The sequence below is a fragment of the Coregonus lavaretus genome (genome assembly GCF_964263955.1).
Source record: "Coregonus lavaretus genome assembly, chromosome: 9".
Taxonomy (NCBI): domain Eukaryota; kingdom Metazoa; phylum Chordata; class Actinopteri; order Salmoniformes; family Salmonidae; genus Coregonus; species Coregonus lavaretus.
Genome location: NC_139996.1, coordinates 19,420,488 through 19,441,929, shown reverse-complemented (window position 1 = coordinate 19,441,929; position 21,442 = coordinate 19,420,488). Strand labels below are relative to the sequence as shown.

General features: G+C 41.6%; 1 protein-coding gene across 1 annotated transcript in view; it reads right to left on the bottom strand.

Annotated features, from left to right (window-relative positions):
- The window catches only part of LOC311135168 (inositol 1,4,5-trisphosphate-gated calcium channel ITPR2-like), a 148,623-nt gene extending 128,938 nt beyond the window's left edge, over window positions 1-19,685 (bottom strand). Inside the window, exon 1 of the mRNA XM_084169086.1 lies at window positions 19,291-19,685. Coding sequence (XP_084025212.1) covers window positions 19,291-19,382 — 92 coding nt within the window. The 5' untranslated portion in view covers window positions 19,383-19,685. The remainder of the gene's footprint in view (window positions 1-19,290) is intronic.
- Between the last annotated feature and the right edge of the window lie 1,757 nt (window positions 19,686-21,442).

The window sequence follows — 21,442 nt, the reverse complement described above, 5'->3', positions numbered from 1 at the left end:
TTGTAATGTTGAAGCAACACTCTGATGAGTTTGACAGGCTTATCTGCATTGAGGCTCTTATAAATGGGATTAAGGTAGTGTTATGCAACATATATGCTCCCAACAACTGATTTTTTTAATGAGGTCAAAGTTATACTGGGTAATATGGACGGGCAGATTGTCCTTGCTGGAGACTTTAACCAAGTGATGGACAATATGATTGATAGAAGTACATTTACAGGTAACTCCACGCCAATGGATAGACTTGCAATACATATGCTAGCAGAAGATATGGGCCTTACAGACATCTGGAGATTAGTCCATCCTAATGATAGAGAAAATACTTTTTCTCCCACTGTCATAAGACACACTCCAGAATAGATTTCTTATTGATATCTAATTGCATGGTTATTCATGTGATTGATTGCAAGATTGGTCCCATTGCCCTCAGAGATCACGCTATAGTAGAGTTATATGTTGATATAAACTCTGACAATGTGAGGAAGGGTAGATTTAGACTCAACAACATGCTATTACAAGATGAGATATTTAGCCAGTCACTAGCAGATGATCTTAGATCCTTTTTTGAGATCAACATAGGCTCAACTGAAAAGGTTTCCACAGTATGGGAAACCTCTAAGCATATATTAGAGGGAAAACAATATCACATGCATCCAAAAAGAAGAGAGAAGGGGCTGAAGCAGTAAAAAGATTAGAAACTGAGATGTGTCTTGGAAAGGGATTTGGAAAGACATTTCATAGATAGCCCATTTCAAACTGCCTGCAAATTGAAATTTCAGTTGCACAAAATGTATAACAAAAAGGCAGAATATGCACTGTTTAGACTTAGAAACCGTTTTTATGAGGGAGGTGAGAAGACAGGCAGGCTACTAGCAAGACAACTAAAACCTGGGAATTTTAGACCTATCAGCCTCCTTAATGTGGATTGTCAGATTCTTACTAAGACCCTTGCGATACGCTTAGAGAAGGCACTACCTAAAATCATACATAGTGACCAAGTAGGATTTATTAAGAACAGGACCTCAACAGATAATATGAGGAGGCTCTTACAGTGAGGGAAAACAGTATTTGATCCCCTGCTGATTTTATACGTTTGCCCACTGACAAAGAAATGATCAGTCTATAATTTGAATGGTAGGTTTATTTGAACAGTGAGAGACAGAATAACAACAAAATAATCCAGAAAAACGCATGTCAAAAATGTTATAAATTTATTCGCATTTTAATGAGGGAAATAAGTATTTGACCCCCTCTCAATCAGAAAGATTTCTGGCTCCAGGTGTCTTTTATACAGGTAACGAGCTGAGATTAGGAGCACACTCTTAAAGGGAGTGCTCCTAATCTCAGCTTGTTACCTGTATAAAAGACACCTGTCCACAGAAGCAATCAATCAATCAGATTCCAAACTCTCCACCATGGCCAAGACCAAAGAGCTCTCCAAGGATGTCAGGGACAAGATTGTAGACCTACACAAGGCTGGAATGGGCTACAAGACCATCGCCAAGCAGCTTGGTGAGAAGGTAACAACAGTTGGTGCGATTATTCGCAAATGGAAGAAACACAAAATAACTGTCAATCTCCCTCGGCCTGGGGCTCCATGCAAGATCTCACCTCGTGGAGTTGCAATGATCATGAGAACGGTGAGGAATCAGCCCAGAACTACACAGGAGGATCTTGTCAATGATCTCAAGGCAGCTGGGACCATAGTCACCAAGAAAACAATTGGTAACACACTACGCCGTGAAGGACTGAAATCCTGCAGCGCCTGCAAGGTCCCCCTACTCAAGAAAGCACATATACAGGCCCGTCTGAAGTTTGAATAATTCAGATGTTCATTGGCAGAGGAGAACTGGGTGAAAGTGTTGTGGTCAGATGAGACCAAAATGGAGCTCTTTGGCATCAACTCAACTCGCCGTTTTTGGAGGAGGAGGAATGCTGCCTATGACCCCAAGAACACCATCCCCACCATCAAACATGGAGGTGGAAACATTATGCTTTGGGGGTGTTTTTCTACTAAGGGGACAGGACAACTTCACTGCATCAAAGGGACGATGGACGGGGCCCTGTACCGTCAAATCTTTGGTGAGAACCCCCTTCCCTCAGCCAGGGCATTGAAAATGAGTCGTGGATGGGTATTCCAGCATGACAATGACCCAAAACACAAGGCAACAAAGGAGTGGCTCAAGAAGAAGCACGTTAAGGTCCTGGAGTGGCCTAGCCAGTCTCCAGACCTTAATCCCATAGAAAATCTGTGGAGGGAGCTGAAGGTTCGAGTTGCCAAACGTCAGCCTCGAAACCTTAATGACATGGAGAAGATCTGCAAAGAGGAGTGGGACAAAATCCCTCCTAAGATATGTGCAAACCTGGTGGCAAGAAACGTCTGACCTCTGTGATTGCCAACAAGGGTTTTGCCACCAAGTACTAAGTCATGTTTTGCAGAGGGGTCAAATACTTATTTCCCTTATTAAAATGCAAATCAATTTATAACATTTTTGACATGCGTTTTTCTGGATTTTTTTGTTTTTATTCTGTCTCTCACTGTTCAAATAAACCCACCATTAAAATTATAGACTGATAATTTCTTTGTCAGTGGGCAAACGTACAAAATCAGCAGGGGATCAAATACTTTTTTCCCCCTCACTGTACATCTCATGTGGTTAAACTGCTCAAATATAGTTCCTACCGCTGCGGCCTCCTTAGATGCTGAAAAGGCATTTGATAGGGTAGAGTGGGCTTTTCTCTTAAGAACCCTAGAAAAATTTGGTTTTGGACCTGACTTTTGTAAATGGATATGGGTCCTCTATTCCAATCCTAAAGCAACAGTACTTACAAATGGAATTATGTCTCCTTTTTTTTAGTCTTTCTAGAGGCACAAGGCAGGGTTGCTCGGTCTCCCCTCTCCTGTTTACCATAGTTTTAGAGCATCTTGCGACAATGATAAGAACAGATCCAGAAATTAGGAGTGTACAAGGAGGAGGAAAAGAACACAAGCTGCTTACGTATGCAGATGATATTCTACTGCTGGTCTCTGATCCTCTTCAGTCTGTACCACGATTGCTTACTTGTATTGAATCATATTCTAGTATGTCAGGCTACAAAATTAATTGGAATAAGTCAGAAGCAATGCCAATTAAATGCCATATGTTACTCTGGAACAGTTACCCCATTTAATTTCAAATGGGTTCCTACTGGGATGAAATATTTGGGGATTAAGTTGAGCTCAGATTTGGAGGAAGTGATGGGACTACATTTTGAGCCACTACTAGTCATGATTAAGATGAATTTAGAAAAAATGGGAAAAGATACAACTTTCTTTATGTGGAAAGATCAATGTGATTAAAATGGTTGTGGTCCCACAATTTAATTATGTCTCTGCAATGTTACCTATGAATATTCCAGACCGGTATTTTAAACAATATGACAAATTAACAAAATACTTTTTCTGGGATAGGAACAAACCCCAGATTAATATGAAGAAGATGTGCTCACCAAGGGATGTAGGAGGCTTGGCTTTACCAGATGTTAAATTGTACAATTTATCATTTGAAATTGCTAAATTGGCAAACCATTGGGGCAAAAGGGATGCTAGCTTGGATTGGATAACAATAGAACGGGAACTAAGTTATCCTTTCACCCCTGTTGATACTCTGTCACATAGTCTTACATAGGAGAGGTCTGTTGAAACTCCCAACCCAATTTTGTTACACTCAAAAGAGGTGTGGAGAACAGTACACATCTAACACAAGGATACTCCTCATTGTTGGCCAATCCTAGGCTACGGATAGGAAAGAAGTCTGTGTACTGGAAACAGTGGCTAATGAAATAAATTCATACTATAGGTGATATGTACAATGAAAATGTTTTAATGTCATACTCATATTTGGTACAAAAATATGATGTAGGAGACAAGGGACATTTCTGGAAATATTTATAATTGAGAGAATGTTTGTTAACCGGCTATCAACAAAATCCAGGAAAGAACCCAATAGCTGAGTATTTGGAATGACCCAAATATAAAGCAGCAATTTCTTATTCAATATTTAGTCATCTGCAGAGTAAAGAATGTAAAAACCTCAGAACAATATGGCAAATTGACCTTAAGTGTGAAATTGAGAGAATACCTGGTTGAAGATCTTGTCCAGCTCAGGGAGGAACATAAGGAAAGCTTACTCAATATAAGATACTACATAGGTTTTATTGGACCCCAACAAGGCTTCATAAGATGGGGCTGACCAACAATTCTCTGTGTTGGAAATGCCAAAAAGACACTGGGACATTTTTTACACGCAATATGGAAATGTACATTAGTGCCATCTTTCTGGAAGGATGTTTTGAAATATCTGGAGGAATGGTTGGGGTTAACAATTCCAGTTTCACCGATAATATGTCTCTTGGGCGATAGAACAGAGTTACCTAATGTAACAAATGAGGAATTTGCACTGATCACTGTTGGTATCGTCACAGCAGCTAGAGTAATCCTTAGAATTTGGAAGGGTAATGTCACTCCTACTCTAGAACAGTGGATATAATCAATGTTGGAAGTAGCATCTTATGAACAAATGCTTGCTAGGTTCACTGGTAGAAACGACAATTCTAGAAGCTGGAAGCGTTTTAATTTGTCATGTTTCTAAGACTGGGAGGTGATTATTTATGCTTGTGAACCCATGTACTTCTGTTTTGTAGCTTGTAAGATACTATTTGACTGTTTATGTATGCTGTTGGAGGATATGTCTGGATGTCATGCTCAATGTTTTTATGCTGTACAATGTTTTAATTTTTTATTTGTTTGTTTGTGGAAGAAATGAAAAAATAAATACAACTTTAATAACAAAAAGTAGTCATTGTGTATAGAGTTGTTTGGTTTGATTAAGTTTGCAATCATTGTTTGACATACATTTTAAAGTGATAAATCTCAGCATCATTCTGTTTCTGTGGAATTTCCCTTAGTGAATACAGGCCCTGGTCTAGTTGAAAAAGAAACAGTGAGTTGTGTAAAGGACATGGTGGGGCCACAGGAAATGCGCTTGGCTTCTGTGTGTGGCTGATTAGTCCTAAATGTTGATGGGTTGACATCGAACCGCCTTGTCTCCACACTGCATGCCTGGATTTTATAGTCAATGTCAATGTATAGTCAACGAGTCTGCCACAGCAATTGTTCTGCTTAAAGTTTTACAGCTACAATAAAACTACAGTATCTTTAGAGAATAGTCCAGAAGACTGGTGAACTCCACATAACATACTGTCCATCCACACTCAACTAACACACTAACACAGCGGGATATAATATGTCACTGTTTTTATTACATTCTTACAGAAGCTTCAAAACTGTATCACCTCAACATGATTCTGTTGGCACTTGGCAGAGAATGTGCCTTGGTTCTTCACTTCTAACTTTTATGTGAAACAAGTACTTATTATATCATCACATTTCAGCTTATGCTAGCCTGGTCCCAGATCTGTTTGTGCTTTCTTGCCAACTCCTATGGTGATCATTGCCACACCAATGAACATAGGATTTGGCATGACAGCACAAACAGATCTGGGACCAGGCTAGCTGATGCCAGACTGAGACAAAAACAAAACTGTGAGTCAACATGTAAAGTTCCACCCGGTATGGGGAAGGAAGCCCAGTGTGAGGCCTCCTCTTAATGTGTTGACTGGAGCTTATCCTTGTGGTCGGTTTCATCCTTGGTGTGTGTGTTCTCTGCTAGTCTGCATTGCTACAGAAATAACCAGCAGATTCTTGTATCCAATGCAGTTCCATGCTCTTGACCTACAATGGAACAATATTTACAAATAGCTTATCATCACCAAGCAAAAGCCTGGAGTGTTCTCGTTTCCGCAAATTACTTCTAGCACACTAACTTTTGTATCGCTCTTCCTCTGTGATATTCATATCCTCATCTGACTCCAGATTTTAACACATCCATAGAGCTAAGGCTCTGACTCAAACAGTAGGGGTGTATTCAGTGATGTGGAACATTCAGAACGTTGCAATGCAGATAGCATAGAGCTTACAACGATTAGACAGACAATGACAGGATTGTTCTACCCAATCTATTTCCATCTGAACATTCTGCACCCTCCTGAACAGGCCCCTGGCATCTTCATGCACTAGCCTGTCATAATCACATTCATCATAGACAAGTCTTCACTGGACTACACAGACGTAGCCATTCATCTACCCTACTAAGGGGGAAATGCAAGGCACAGTCCCTCTGGTTTAGACAAAGCTGGCAGTCCAACTGCAGTGAGTCAGTTGGGTATTTTCTATTGCTGCCATGGCTCTTGATCATTCAGTCCCAACTGTCTGGCTGTGTCTGTGCATATGTCCTATCCCTCAGCTCCCATATCAAAGTCCCATCTAAAGTAGAAACAATGGGGTCCAATAGGATTTCAAATCAAGTGCTACACAACAAAACAGGATACAGCCTACTCATTACTCAGCCTGTTTAGCTAATAAATGTTCCCTAGAGCCCAGGGCTTCATTCATGTGACAAACAGGGAGGGACTGCCTAAAGCTTGTCCAATAAGAAACATACTTTTTCATTTTTTCTGTTGCAAAACGCTTTTCTACAGTGTGCCCGAATGAATAGGCCTATGACTCTGCTCAGTTGAAACAGTGGAGCTTTACCAGTGCCATGACAGCGCATTTCAAAGAGCTAGGGCCCTATTCATTAGGAACTAAATGGAAAAAAACTGACCTAAACAGGGAGGGACTACTAGTACTCGTCCAATAAGAAACGCTAATTTTAAAATGCTTTCCATTGCATGACTTAATTAATGCGACCCTGGTCCTGGAACTAAGTTCAACATCAACCAGCGGTTCATCCAGCCAACAGAATATGGGCAAGCTAATTATATCTCCATTACACATTATGGCAAGGCAAAGGACCCCAGGCCGTGATGACCAGGCTGAGATAATCAACGTGTGACCACACTAAGATCTTCTGATAGTAGAGTGCAGTAGAATGGCCAACTTACTGCTCAGATGAAGCATGATACAGAATTCGATATACACAGAGTATACCAAATATTAGTAACACCTTCCTAATATTGAGTTGCATCCCATGTTGACTGCAATTCTTTTTTTATTTTACCTTTATTTAACTATGCAAGTCAGTTAAAACTATGCAAGTCAGTTAAGAACAAATTCTTATTTACAATGACGGCCTACACCAGCCAAACCCGGACGACGCTGGGCCATGGGACTCCCAATCACAGCCGGTTGTGATACAGCCTGGAATCGAACCAGGGGGTCTGTAGTGACGCCTCAAGCACTGAGATGCAGTGCCTTAGACCGCTGTGCCACTTGGGAGCCCCAATGCTTCCCACAGTTGTCAAATTGGCTGGATGTCCTTTGGGTGGTGGACCATTCTTGATACACACGGGAAACTGTTGAGCGTGAAAAACCCAGCAGTGTTGCAGTTCTTCACACAAACCGTGCGCCTGGCACCTTAATTGGGGAGGACAGGCTCGTGGTAGTGGCTGGAGCGGAATTGGTGGAATGGTATCAAAAACAACAAACAAATGGTTTGATGCCATTACAGTTGCTCCATTCCAGGCATTATTATGAGCCATCCTCCCCTCAGCAGCCTCCACTGCCTGGCACCTACTACCAATGTTCGCTCTAATCTCTTTACCTGACTTGCTTTTCAAAGATGTCTAGAATGTACACGTTTTGTGCTCTTGTAGGAACCAATCACTCCTCTTTTGCTGACTACAAATTATCTATAACTGGGCTAATAACTCACTAACTAGCAAAGGATATGAACAGAAATGTGCACAAATGGCTACATACAGCTCTTGCTTTGAACTCAAAATAAGCACATCTACTCAACCACAGCTGTAAACACAGTCCAGTTCAAAGTAAATTGCACAGATCCATATATGGCAATGGTCTATTTGTATATAGGCCTACTGCAGCTCTGATTGGTTATGCCACACAGGTCTGAGTAGAGTACATGCTGAGTCTTGAGCAACAGAATCCTACTCCAATGCGTTCTGCCTACAACAAAATCTCTTGCATAGTTCGTTTTGTTTCGGTATGTTGCATTGAAAGTGGCTAATATGGCATTGATTTGATCACAATTGCCCCAGTAAAGGAAAACATTGATAGTGTTAACTAACAGGGAAAACTCTAGAAAGTTGAAGTTCAATTTCGTGCTTCTCTCCATGGGCTGATAATTTTTCTGTGCTCTGCCCAGCAGTCCAGGGGAGCTGTGCGGCAGTCTTGGTGCTACTGCGAGCCTGTGCATGCATGCAGCTTAGAGGTAACATTGCCACCTACCAGACCCCATTCAAAAGGTACTTAAATATTTTGTCTTGCCAATTCACTCTCTGAATGACACACATACAGTGAGGGAAAAAAGTATTTGATCCCCTGCTGATTTTGTACGTTTGCCAACTGACAAAGACATTATCAGTCTATACTTTTAATGGTAGGTTGATTTGAACAGTGAGAGACAGAATAACAACAAAAAAATCCAGAAAAACGCATGTCAAAAATGTTATAAATTGATTTGCATTTTAAATGAGGGAAATAAGTATTTGACCCCCTCTCAATCAGAAAGATTTCTGGCTCCCAGGTGTCTTTTATACAGGTAACGAGCTGAGATTAGGAGCACACTCTTAAAGGGAGTGCTCCTAATCTCAGTTTGTTACCTGTATAAAAGACACCTGTCCACAGAAGCAATCAATCAATCAGATTCCAAACTCTCCACCATGGCCAAGACCAAAGAGCTATCCAAGGATGTCAGGGACAAGATTGTAGACTTACACAAGGCTGGAATGGGCTACAAGACCATCGCCAAGCAGCTTGGTGATACGGTGACAACAGTTGGTGCGATTATTCGCAAATGGAAGAAACACAAAAGAACTGTCAATCTCCCTCGGCCATGCAAGATCTCACCTCGTGGAGTTGCAATGATCATGAGAACGGTGAGGAATCAGCCCAGAACTACACGGGAGGATCTTGTCAATGATCTCAAGGCAGCTGGGACCATAGTCACCAAGAAAACAATTGGTAACACACTACGCCGTGAAGGACTGAAATCCTGCAGCGCCTGCAAGGTCCCCCTGCTCAAGAAAGCACATATACAGGCCCATCTGAGGTTTGCCAATGAACATCTAAATGATTCAGAGGAGAACTGGGTGAAGGTGTTGTGGTCAGATGAGACCAAAATCGAGCTCTTTGCCATCAACTCAACTCGCCGTGTTTGGAGGAGGAGGAATGCTGCCTATGACCCCAAGAACACCATCCCCACCATCAAACATGGAGGTGGAAACATTATTCTTTGGGGGTGTTTTTCTGCTAAGGGGACAGGACAACTTCACCGCATCAAAGGGACGATGGACGGGGCCATGTACCGTCAAATCTTGGGTGAGAACCTCCTTCCCTCAGCCAGGGCATTGAAAATGGGTCGTGGATGGGTATTCCAGCATGACAATGACCCAAAACACACGGCCAAGGCAACAAAGGAGTGGCTCAAGAAGAAGCACATTAAGGTCCTGGAGTGGCCTAGCCAGTCTCCAGACCTTAATCCCATAGAAAATCTGTGGAGGGAGCTGAAGGTTCGAGTTGCCAAACGTCAGCCTCGAAAACTTAATGACTTGGAGAAGATCTGCAAAGAGGAGTGGAACAAAATCCCTCCTGAGATGTGTGCAAACCTGGTGGCCAACTACAAGAAACATCTGACCTCTGTGATTGCCAACAAGGGTTTTGCCACCAAGTTCTAAGTCATGTTTTGCAGAGGGGTCAAATACTTATTTCCCTTATGAAAATGCAAATCAATTTATAATATTTTTGACATGCATTTTTCTGTTGTTATTCTGTCTCTCACTGTTCAAATAAACCTACCATTAAAATTATAGACTGATCATGTCTTTGTCAGTGGGCAAACGTACAAAATCAGCAGGAGATCAAATACTTTTTTCCCTCACTGTAGGCTTAAAAATCATTCTTTAACCAGTCTCATTCCCTTCATCTATACTGATTGAAGTTGATTTAACAAGTGACATCAATAAGGATGGATTCACCTCTTCAGTCTGCCATGGGAAGAGCAGGTGTCCTTAATGTTTTGTACATTCATAGTATAACAGTAGAATGTTAGCTTCACATTTGTTTTTTGAAAGAGTAGTTTTTAAATCTATAGCAGATCTCTGCCATAAGGACACACTTCAACTTGATAAAGACAATGGAGATAAGAATGTTGGGTAAGCGCATACCACAGCTAGCTTGAAATGTCACCAATGGAGCTTGAATGCTTTTAATAAGATTAAAAGCAGGCCTGAGGATGAGGTTAACCACAGTAATTTAGCCTGTGTAGCTAAATTACAGGTCTATGAACAGTTCATACACAATTCAGGCTACCTTATGGTTGTATAAAGTAGCAAGTGACTACTAAACTGAAATGTGTGGACTTGTCTGTTTGCTTGAAAGATAGATAAGCACAACAGAAGAAGAGGATTGGACCTAGGCAGAGGATCAGCCTCATGGGAACTGAGTGTTTGTAAATTAGGTGTGAGCTGAGGAACTTATTTAAGTAAGCGCTTATACTTACTATCATATAGGCTACTATCATATGTCAATATGGATTTATAGACTTATCAAAGCCAGTCGAGCCGAGGTTGCATGTGACACATACAGTAATGGCGACACCAGCAAACATTCATGATACCATGGCTGTGTCTGAAAACATTACTAGCCGTCAAATCATTGCTTATTCCAACCTTTTCCTTAATTCCTCGCCTTATATGATTCTCAAATCTAATTGGAGGAGGATGTCCAGGGGAGGGAACTAGGATCCTCTCCTGCAATGTGCTTTGAGGGGGAGGTGAAGAATTGGAGGAACGAGGACTATAGTCAATAGGGTGCCATTAAAGATGCACAATGGTTGAGTTCCTGCCCAAATAGATGCTCAGGCATTGCATTGCATCAACCAATGGTTGCATGCCACGTTTGGCAAGGAATACTATTTGTAGATCAGTGATTCTACACCTCACTTTGCTCAAGCTGATCCTCTCCAACTGCTAAAAATTGGTAAATTAGGTGCAATTAAACCAACCATGGAAGTATATTGTAGTGAATTCGGGGGTAGCCCTGACCGGTACTCGCTTGACAGTCGCTGGAGTCGGGCTCGAGTCCTGTTCGGGGCTTCACCCCAAATTCTCAACACTGGTGTCAGAAGTGGGATGGCGCCATCCGAGAGGCATGTACATGTGAGGAACTTGGTATAGACAAGCGTGGGGAGTGGGGACACACTCTCCCGAAGGTAGGGGGTAATGTTGCGACCTTAACCCAATACCTAGCAAGCTCGTCAGTCGCTGGACCCAGGTTAGAATCCCGGTTGGAGCTACACCCCAAATTCGCTACAATATACTTCCATGGTTGGTTTCAGTGGCCATGTCCAAATACCCACACTAGCGTACTACATACTTAAACTGCATACTATTTACTCATCATCGCATACTATTTAGCACGTACCGTTTAGTAAAAAGTATGCAGTTTGCCACGGCCGCAACGCAGTAGAGGCTCCTGATTGGCTGAGTAGGTGGGGCAGGGCCGAGTGCAGGTAAATTTTTCCAAATTCAACAGACATGCATCGCATTAACCAGCCTGATAACAGCTCATTTCCAATTTGATTAATTTCTCTAAACTCTGAATAGAATAGGAATGGCGTTCTAGGCCTACTCAGGCTGGTTATAGACCATATAGCCCATCTATCCTATTTCAAAAGGACTGAAGACAAAACATTATTTGGTTCCATTTCAACATATTTGTGTAACCAAAGTGCTGTAGCATATATACATTAAATTAAATTGACTAGTACACACACCAAAACTTTTCAAATGTTCAAACCAAAAGGCTATTACACAGAAAAACGAGGAGAGTTGGGTGCATCGCAAATTCAGAACCACTGGACAGCAACATATACTAAAGCACTGATCATTGGGAACGAGATCAGAATTACTGTTAAGGCTTGATCCATAAATTAAATAGGTAGCCTAACCTACAAAACTAAAACACTCCATATGTTCAAATCAAAAGGCCTGATTAACATGACATCAATAACGCAGCCACATCCCGAGTCCCTGGTGCTGACACATTCAGGCCAAGAGAACAAGAAACACTGTGAGAAAACAGAAATCCACTTTGGGTAAAAAGATGTAACCTACGATGCAATCAATACTAGTGATCATTTTAAAGAGAACAAAAACTACTTAGCCTACATTTGAACACCACCGCATTAGCTTCGGGCATCTTCCCAATTAAGCTACTTAGTTTTGTTGGTTGGCTACTTGAAGAGAACTAGGGCCCATCACTCGCAGCACACCTCTTCCAATGCATTGTGGAAAAGGGTGCATCTAATTCTACTAGATGAAGAGCCAAAATGACCAACATCCTACCACTTAAACCATACTCAATTTTCGAAATGTCACATACTATTTAACATTCTCTTATTGCATACTGAGAATGTGTCATTGAGTTGTTTCCCGCTATTCGTTGATTTCAGTGGCGCATCCACATATCTAATTGATCAGCTGTTGTCAAAGCCGAAATGAGTATTACATCCAGGCATTTAAAGTATACAAAATTTTCGAAATGTCACATAATATTAAACTTGATTTTTTCACATACTCAAACGGCCTACTATTTAGGACGCAAGTATGGGTATTAGGACATGACCATTGACGCTACCCTTTAAATTGCCCCTATTTGACTCATTTCTAGCTACAACTTCCGAGTCCATTGGAGAAGATCAACTTGATCTAGAAACAGTATTCCCTGCCAAATAATAGGTTTAGTGTGATAAATATTCATAGAGCTACGCCTCCCCTGGCTCAGGCAATCCCCCCGTCAAACACACATGCACAACCAGACATTGATTGATTGATTGATTGGATTGAACGGACACAACTTGTGTCAATTACACAACATTTCCTAGGATTTTCTACCTGCAGCAACACTTGTGGATAATGCTAAAAATACCAGTAAAAGCACAGTGCCTCCATTTCCGAACCAAAAAGCATGGTCCTACATATGATGTGGTTAGCTCAGTGTTAACTAAACTCAGTCCTCGGGTCCCAAGGGGTGCACGTTTTGGATTTTGCAAGGCTGCAGGAGGGACTGGTGCACTTCACAAAATAGATGGCATCAGTCAGGAAGTTAAAGCTTGGTCACAAATGGGTCTTCCAAATGGACAATGACCCCAAGCATACTTCCAAAGTTGTGGCAAAATGGCTTAAGGACAACAAAGTCAAGGTATAGGAGTGGCCATCACAAAGCCCTGACCTCAATCCTATAGAAAATGTGTGGGCAGAACTGAAAAAGCGTGTGTGAGCAAGGAGGCCTACAAACCTGACTCAGTTACACCAGCTCTGTCAGGAGGAATGGGCCAAAATTCACCCAACTTATTGTGGGAAGCTTGTGGAAGCTGACCCAAGTTAAAGAATTTAAAGGCAATGCTACCAAATACGAATTGAGTGTATGTAAACTTCTGACCCACTGGTAATGTGATGAAAGAAATAAAAGCTGAAATAAATCACTCTCTACTATTATTCTTACATTTCACAATCTTAAAATAAAGTGGTGATCCTAACTGACCTAAAACAGGGAATTTTTACTAGGATTAAATGTCAGGAATTGTGAAAAACTGAGTTGAAATGTATTTGGCTAAGGTGTATGTAAACTTCCGACTTCAATTGTACATATCCAGACGTTGTAAGATCGAGCATGCACCTGCAATGTAGTCAGGCAGGATCTCTGCCAATGATTTCCTGGGCCTTGAATGAGGCTTCTTTTTAGGTGTGTGTAGTGTTGATAAAGCACACCACACAGACCTGGCTGTCAGACTGCATCAGTTAATGAATCACTGATAGACTTTATACCTTTGCTTTAAAACAGCTGAGCTCTCTACTATGCACTTTGCATTCAGACATTGTATGTCCCTGACATTTGCATGGAGATTGGCTTTGACCGGTTACTTTTCAGTTACATAGAGTAGGTCATATGATTCATATTGTTGGCATAGGTCCATCTGTGGCCTTTATAGGCTTCATCTGCCCAGGTTACAAGCCAGTCTGTCCCTATATAAACATTGTCCCCATTTCCCTTCCTTCCTGCTTGAAATTTCTGATCTGACACAGTATGATTGCTGAAAGCAATGGGATTTCACCTATCCACTAATTTTACACATCAGTGATTACCTCAAGGAAACATTGAAGGTATTTAAACAAAGATTTTGTGTCTCATGAACACACTGGGGTTCTGAGTGACCATCATGATCGATAGGAGAGTGAAATTCAGGAGGAGTGATCCTCTGCTCATGCCTGCTATGCTTTTGGAGTGGCTGTTTGAAAGCACAGAAAGAGAAAGTAGATTGAGAGAATGAAAGCGAGGGAGAGAATGTGAGAAAGCGAGGGAGGTGGGTGGGGCAGATTCATTCCACAGAGGGAGTCTGTCTATACAAGCCTGTTCTAGGCCTAGAGGGAAGAGTGCAGAGCTGAGAAATTCACTAAAGTGCTGGAGACATTTGAACTTACTTATAGTGATTACAAGAAGAAACTCAGCTTGTCTATTTGGTGCATTAGTCAATTCTCTTCTGAGTCAATATTTGTAGAAATTCTCAGATGATCCTTGGAATTAACTGTTATTCATGATGGTAAACCTTCAATGGCTTGAAAAAAACTGTACAATTAAGTGATAAAGCCAGAGAAGCCGGTGTTTGGAGGATACAGTGGCTTGCGAAAGTATTTCACCCCCCCTTGGCATTTTTCCTATTTTGTTGCCTTACAACCTGGAATTAAAATTGATTTTTGGGGGGTGTGTATCATTTGATTTGCACAACATGCCTACCACTTTGAAGATGTAAAATATTTGTTATTGTGAAACAAACAAGAAATAAGACAAAAAAAACTGAAAACTTGAGTGTGCAGAACTATTCACCCCCCCAAAATCAATATTTTGTAGACACCTTTTGCAGCAATTACAGCTGCAAGTCTCTTGGGGTATGTCTCTATAAGCTTGGCACATCTAGTCACTGGGATTTTTGCCCATTCTTCAAAGCAAAACTGCTCCAGCTCATTGAAGTTGGTTGGGTTCCGCTCGCGTACAGCAATCTTCAAGTCATGCCACAAGATTCTCAATTGGATTGAGGTCTGGGCTTTGACTAGGCCATTCCAAGACATTGAAATGTTTCCCCTTAAACCACTTGAGTGTTGCTTTAGCAGTATGCTTAGGGTCATTGTCCTGCTGGAAGGTGAACCTCCGTCCCAGTCTCGAATCTCTGGAAGACTGAAACAGGTTTCCCTCAAGAATTTCTCTGTATTTAGTGCCATCCATCATTCCTTCAATTCTGACCAGTTTCCCAGTCCCTGCCGATGAAAAACATCCCCACAGCATGATGCTGCCACCACCATGCTTCACTGTGGGGATGGTGTTCTCGGGGTGATGAGAGGTGTTGGGTTTGCGCCAGACATAGTGTTTTCCTTGATGGCCAAAAAGCTAAATTTGAGTCTCATCTGACCAGAGATCCTTCTTCCATATGTTTGGGGAGTCTCCCGCATGCCTTTTGGCGAACACCAAATGTTTGCTTATTTTTTTCTTTAAGCAATGGCTTTTTTCTGCCCACTCTTCTGTAAATCCCAGCTCTGTGGAGTGTACGGCTTAAAGTGGTCCTATGGACAGATACTCCAATCTCCGCTGTGGAGCTTTGCAGCTCCTTCAGGGTTATCTTTGTTTTATTATTATTATGTCTCTTTGTTGCCTCCGATTAATGCCCTCCTTGCCTGGTCCGTCAGTTTTGGTGGTGGCCCTCTCTTGGCAGGTTTGTTGTGGTGCCATATTCTTTCAATTTTTTAAGAATGGATTTAATGGTGCTCTGTGGGATGCTCAAAGTTTCTGATATTTTTTTATAACCCAACCCTGATCTGTACTTCTCCACAACTTTGTCCCTGACCTGTTTGGAGAGCTCCTTGGTCTTCATGGTGCCGCTTGCTTGGTGGTGCCCCTTGCTTAGCGGTGTTGTAGACTCTGGGGATTTTCAGAACAGGTGTATATATACACTGAGATCCTGTGACAGATCATGTGACACTTAGATTGCACACAGGTGGACTTTATTTAACTAATTATGTGACTTCTGAAGGTAATTGGTTGCACCAGATCTTATTTAGGGGCTTCATAGCAAAGGGGGTGAATACATATGCACGCACCACTTTTCCGTTATTTATTTATTAGAATTTTTTGAAACAAGTTATTTTTTTCATTTCACTTCACCAATTTGGACTATTTTGTGTATGTCCATTACATGAAATCCAAATAAAAATCCATTTAAATTACAGGTTGTAATGCAAAAAAATAGGAAAAACGCCAAGGGGGATGAATACTTTTGCAAGGGTATTGGGTATTGTTAGGCCCGAGAAAGTCAAGGGCCGGCAAACCATGCCAATATATCCTCCAAACACCAGCTTCGAGGGCATTATCACTTTTATACAATGGGTTACCAACATATTCAATTAATGATTTTCATTAAAAACTTTACTTTGATGAATTTATTCATACTATTTCATCCTTCCACAAAATATAGTCCCATCACAAATCTAGGGTTGCTACCCAAGCCGGCTGGTCGTTCGTTCTATCGGTTCGGTTGCCAGAGATGCGACCCAGCCATTCAGTATCTATGGACGCGACCCAGTCGTTAGTTCTAAATGTTCCATTGCCATACTGGCTGGCAACGTACTTATCCCTTGCTTGCTAACTTAGCCACGTCAAGTGCAGCCAGAATAACAGCAAAGTAGCTGCATTTGCATTTGTTTCAGCGGTTTTCTAGTGACATTTATTTAGATACACTACCATTCAAAAGTTTAGGGTCACTTAGAAATGTCCTTGTTATCAAAAGAAAAGCAATTTTTTTGTCCATCAAAATAACATCAAATTGATCAGAAATACAGTGTAGACATGGATTAGCTAACACAACGTGCCATTGGAACACAGGACTGATGGTTGCTGATAATGAGCCTCTGCACGCCTATGTAGATATTCCATTAAAAATCAGCCGTTTCCAGCTACAATAGCCATTTACAACATTAACAAAGTTTATCATTTTAAAAGGCTAATTGATAATTAGAAAACCTTTTTGCAATTATGTTAGCACAGTTGAAAACTGTTGTGCTGATTAAAGAAGCAATACAACTGGCCTTCTTGAGACCAGTTGAGAATCTGGAGCATCAGCAATTGTGGGTTCGATTACAGGCTCAAAATAGCCAGAAACAAATAACTTTGTTCTGAAATTCGTCAGTCTATCCTTGTTCTGAGAAATGAAGGCTTTTGCATGTGAGAAATTGCCAAGAAACTGAAGAACTTTGAAAGTTTCTTCTAGTGCAGTCTCAAAAACCATCAAGCGCCATGATGAAACTGGCTCTCATGAGGACTGCCACAGGAAAGGAAGACCCAGAGTTACCTCTGCTGCAGAGGATAAGTTCATTAGAGTTAACTGCACCTCAGATTGCAGCCCAAATAAATGCTTCGCAGAGTTAAAGTAACAGACACATCTCAACATCAACTGTTCAGAGGAGACTGTGTGAATCAGGCCTTCATGGTTGAATTGCTACAAAGAAACCACTACTAAAAGGCCAACAATAAGAAGAAGACTTGCTTGGGCCAAGAAATACAGGCAATGGACATTAGACCGGTGGAAATGTGTCCTTTGGTCTGGAGTCCAAATTTGAGATTTTTGGTTCCAACCGCCATGTCTTTGTGAGACGCAGAGTAGGTGAACAAATGATCTCTGCATGTGTGGTTCCCACTGTGAAGCATGGAGGAGGATGTGTGATGGTGCTTTGCTGGTGACACTGTCTGTGATTTATTTAGAATTCAAGGCACATTTAACCAGCATGGCTACCACAGCATTCTGCAGCAATACGCCATCCCATCTGGTTTCAGGCTTAGTGGGACTATCATTTGTTTTTCAACAGGACAATGACCCAAAACACACCTCCAGGCTGTGTAAGGGCTATTTGACCAAGAAGGAGAATGGAGTGCTGCATCAGATGACCTGGCCTCCACAATCACCGGACCTCAACCCAGTTGAGATGGTTTGGGATGAGTTGGACTGCAGAGTGAAGGAATGCTCAGCATGTGGGAACTCCTTCAAGACTGTTGGAAAAGCATTCCGGGTGAAGCTGATTGAGAGAATGCCAAGAGTGTGCAAAGCTGTCATCAAGGCAAAGGGTGGCTACTTTGAAGAATCTCAAATATAAAATATATTTGATTTGTTTAACAATTTTTTGGTTACTACATGATTCCATATGTGTTATTTCATAGTTGTTATGTCTTCACTATTATTCTACAATGTAGAAAATAGTAAAAATAAAGAAAAACCCTTGAATGAGTAGGTGTCCAAACTTTTGACTGGTACTGTATATCTATTCTTGAAGGTTTTCTGTCATGACTTTCAGCAGCAGATTAAAGTATTGGCCACACTAGTGCCCTTATAAACAAATATTGCAGTTTTGAAACTGCAGTAACTGCAGTCGACTGTGGTATTTTGGATGCAATAATTGCAGAATATCTGCAGTTGAACTTGCAGTTACTGCAAAATTACTGCAGTAAAAAAGTATATATATTTGCATCATAATGCAGTTATACTGCACTCAAACTGCAATGTTTTTCGTAAGGGTGAATTCAACAACCTAACAATTATTAATGTTGCATTGGGGGACACCCTGGTGAATATATCACACAAATTCCACACATTACAGCTCATCAAAACATCAAACATCAAACAGGTGTGAGCAATCAAGTACAATTCTTCAGCTGTCTCACAGCGCGTGCTACTACTGACAAAGGGGCCACGACCTCTGTCAAAACACTGTTAATGCTATTTTGATTATAGCACATAATCTTTAACCAGTAAACCATTTGGCATTTGACGCCCAGAGAGTAATAAAGTGGCTGCATGTGTACAGGACATTGCGCACGCATTGGTTACACTAGCGAGGTACATGCACATTCCGTTTGCTTCATTGTGTTTTGCATTCCTATTATACTTGCATAACCGTGCAATGTTACTCGTCTTCATTTCCTCCTTGATACAATTGGTTGTGTTAAGGCCTTTTCAACTTCCGACTTCTCAACCCCAGATCCACAGACACCCATCTCACATTGCATGTTACATTGACCCATTTCATGCATCAGACGCCAAACGAGGCTGTACCGGTTTGTCACAGATTTTAATTAAACATGGTTTTAGATTTACATAATATTTAATTAGATTATTATAGGGAACATACCCCAATGTACTGATGAAGCCATTGACAGTGCCTTCTGCGTACAGCGACACAATGTCTCCAATATGAAGAAAACTAGATCTGTTGTCTGACATTTTCGCTTAATTCTGCCCAAAAGTCGTCTTTCCAGGTGACGTGCAGTCGTCTTGGTTTGATTAAGTTGTCCGCTGACACGTTACAATGTATCTTGGCAACAATCCTGCGTATCACTCGTCAAATTGCGAACAACAACGTCCCGAAACGAGACATGTTTTCCCGTTTTTACCAGTCCAAATGAGAAAGACGACAATGCAAAAACTGAGTTACTGTAAACAAACTGTTGATTTAGTTTATGAACCCAACTTCTTCCCGTGTGACAGACAGCATAATGTCCTCTCTTTCACATCAACTTTAGGGGAGGAGACTGGTTCTGTCGGAGGAGCAGATAGAGCCAGCCAGCCTATCCCGTCTAAAGTAGCCTACTCATATCCAAATGCTTTGAGAAGCAATGGATATACAATTCTGCTATGTCAGTGCATACATGAGTAGACACAGCAATAAAGACTATAATAGAACATTTCCTGGCTATTTCGTGCAAACTTGCTCTTTAATGAGATACATTTGTGGACATCAATGGCCTGGTGTTCCGGGTTATGCAATGCTGTGAGTGCTTGTGCCTGGGTATGTGTGTGTTGCCGCGTTAAAAACAACTGGGAACTCGGAAGTCAGAAATCTCCGAATTCAGTGCGTTCAAGACAACTGGGAATAAAAAATCTCCGACTTTCCGACCTGAAGATCACTGACATCATGATTTGACCTCATATTTTTCCGAGTTCCCAGTTGTCTTGAAAGCACCATAAGTGTGCTTGTGTGTGTTATCACTGCATCACATGATCCATATAAAGGTATTGACACAATCTTTGAGTCTATTGTATGTATGAGAAGTTGAACTTTGAAGAATTACAATTAGAACCATTTCTAAATGGAAAGAGGCAAACTCTCTGAATGATATTTGCCTCTGACTATTTAACCTTTAACCCCTTGGTGACCCCTGGTGATCTCCAGGGAGTCTGGGTTCCATGGGCCAGCTTGCACATTAGGAGATGTAATGAGTTGGTCTGTAACAACCTCCCTTTTCATATGAAGGACTGATCAGGGGGCATGTGTTCAGGAAGGTGTACTGTTATATACAGTGCATTCGGAAAGTATTCAGCCCCCTTTACATTTTCCACATTTTGTTACGTTACAGGCATATTCTAAAATGGATTAAATGCACATTTTTCCTCATCAATCTACACACAATACCCATAATGAAAAAACAGAAATACCTTATTTACATAAGTATTTAGACCCTTTGCTATGAGACTCAAAATTGAGCTCAGGTGCAACCTGTTTCCATTGGTCATCCTTGAGCTGTTTCTACAACTTGATTGGAGTCCACCTGTGGTCAATTACATTTCTATATAAGGTCACACAGTTGACAGTGCATGTCAGAGCAAAAACCAAGACATGCGGTCGAAGGAATTGTCCGTAGAGCGCCGAGACAGGATTGTGTCGAGGCACAGATCTGAGGAAGGGTACCAAAAAAGGTCTGCAGCATTGAAGATCCCCAAGAACAAAGTGGCCTCCATCATTCTTAAATGGAAGAAGTTTGGAATCACCAAGACTCTTCCTAGAGCTGGCCGCCCGGCCAAACTGAGCAATCGGGGGAGAAGGTCCTTGGTCAGGGAGGTGACCAAGAACCTGATGGTCACTCTGACAGAGCTCCAGAGTTCCTCTGTAGAGATGGGAGAAACTTCCAGAAGGACAACCATCACTGCAGCCCTCCACCAATCAGGCCTTTATGGTAGAGTGGACAGACGGAAGCCACTCCTAAGTAAAAGGCACATGACAGCCCACTTGGAGTATGCCAAATGGCACCTAAAGAACTCTCAGACCATGAGAAACAAGATTCTCTGGTCTGATGAAACCAAGATTGAACTATTTGGCCTGAATGCCAAGCATCACGTCTGGAGGAAACCTGGCTCCATCCCTACGGTGAAGCATGGTGGTGGCAACATCATGCTGTGGGGATGTTTTTCAGGGACTGGGAGACTAGTCAGGATCGAGGGAAAGATGAACGGAGCAAAGTACAGAGATCCTTGATGAAAACCTGCTCCAGAGCGGGGTGAAGGTT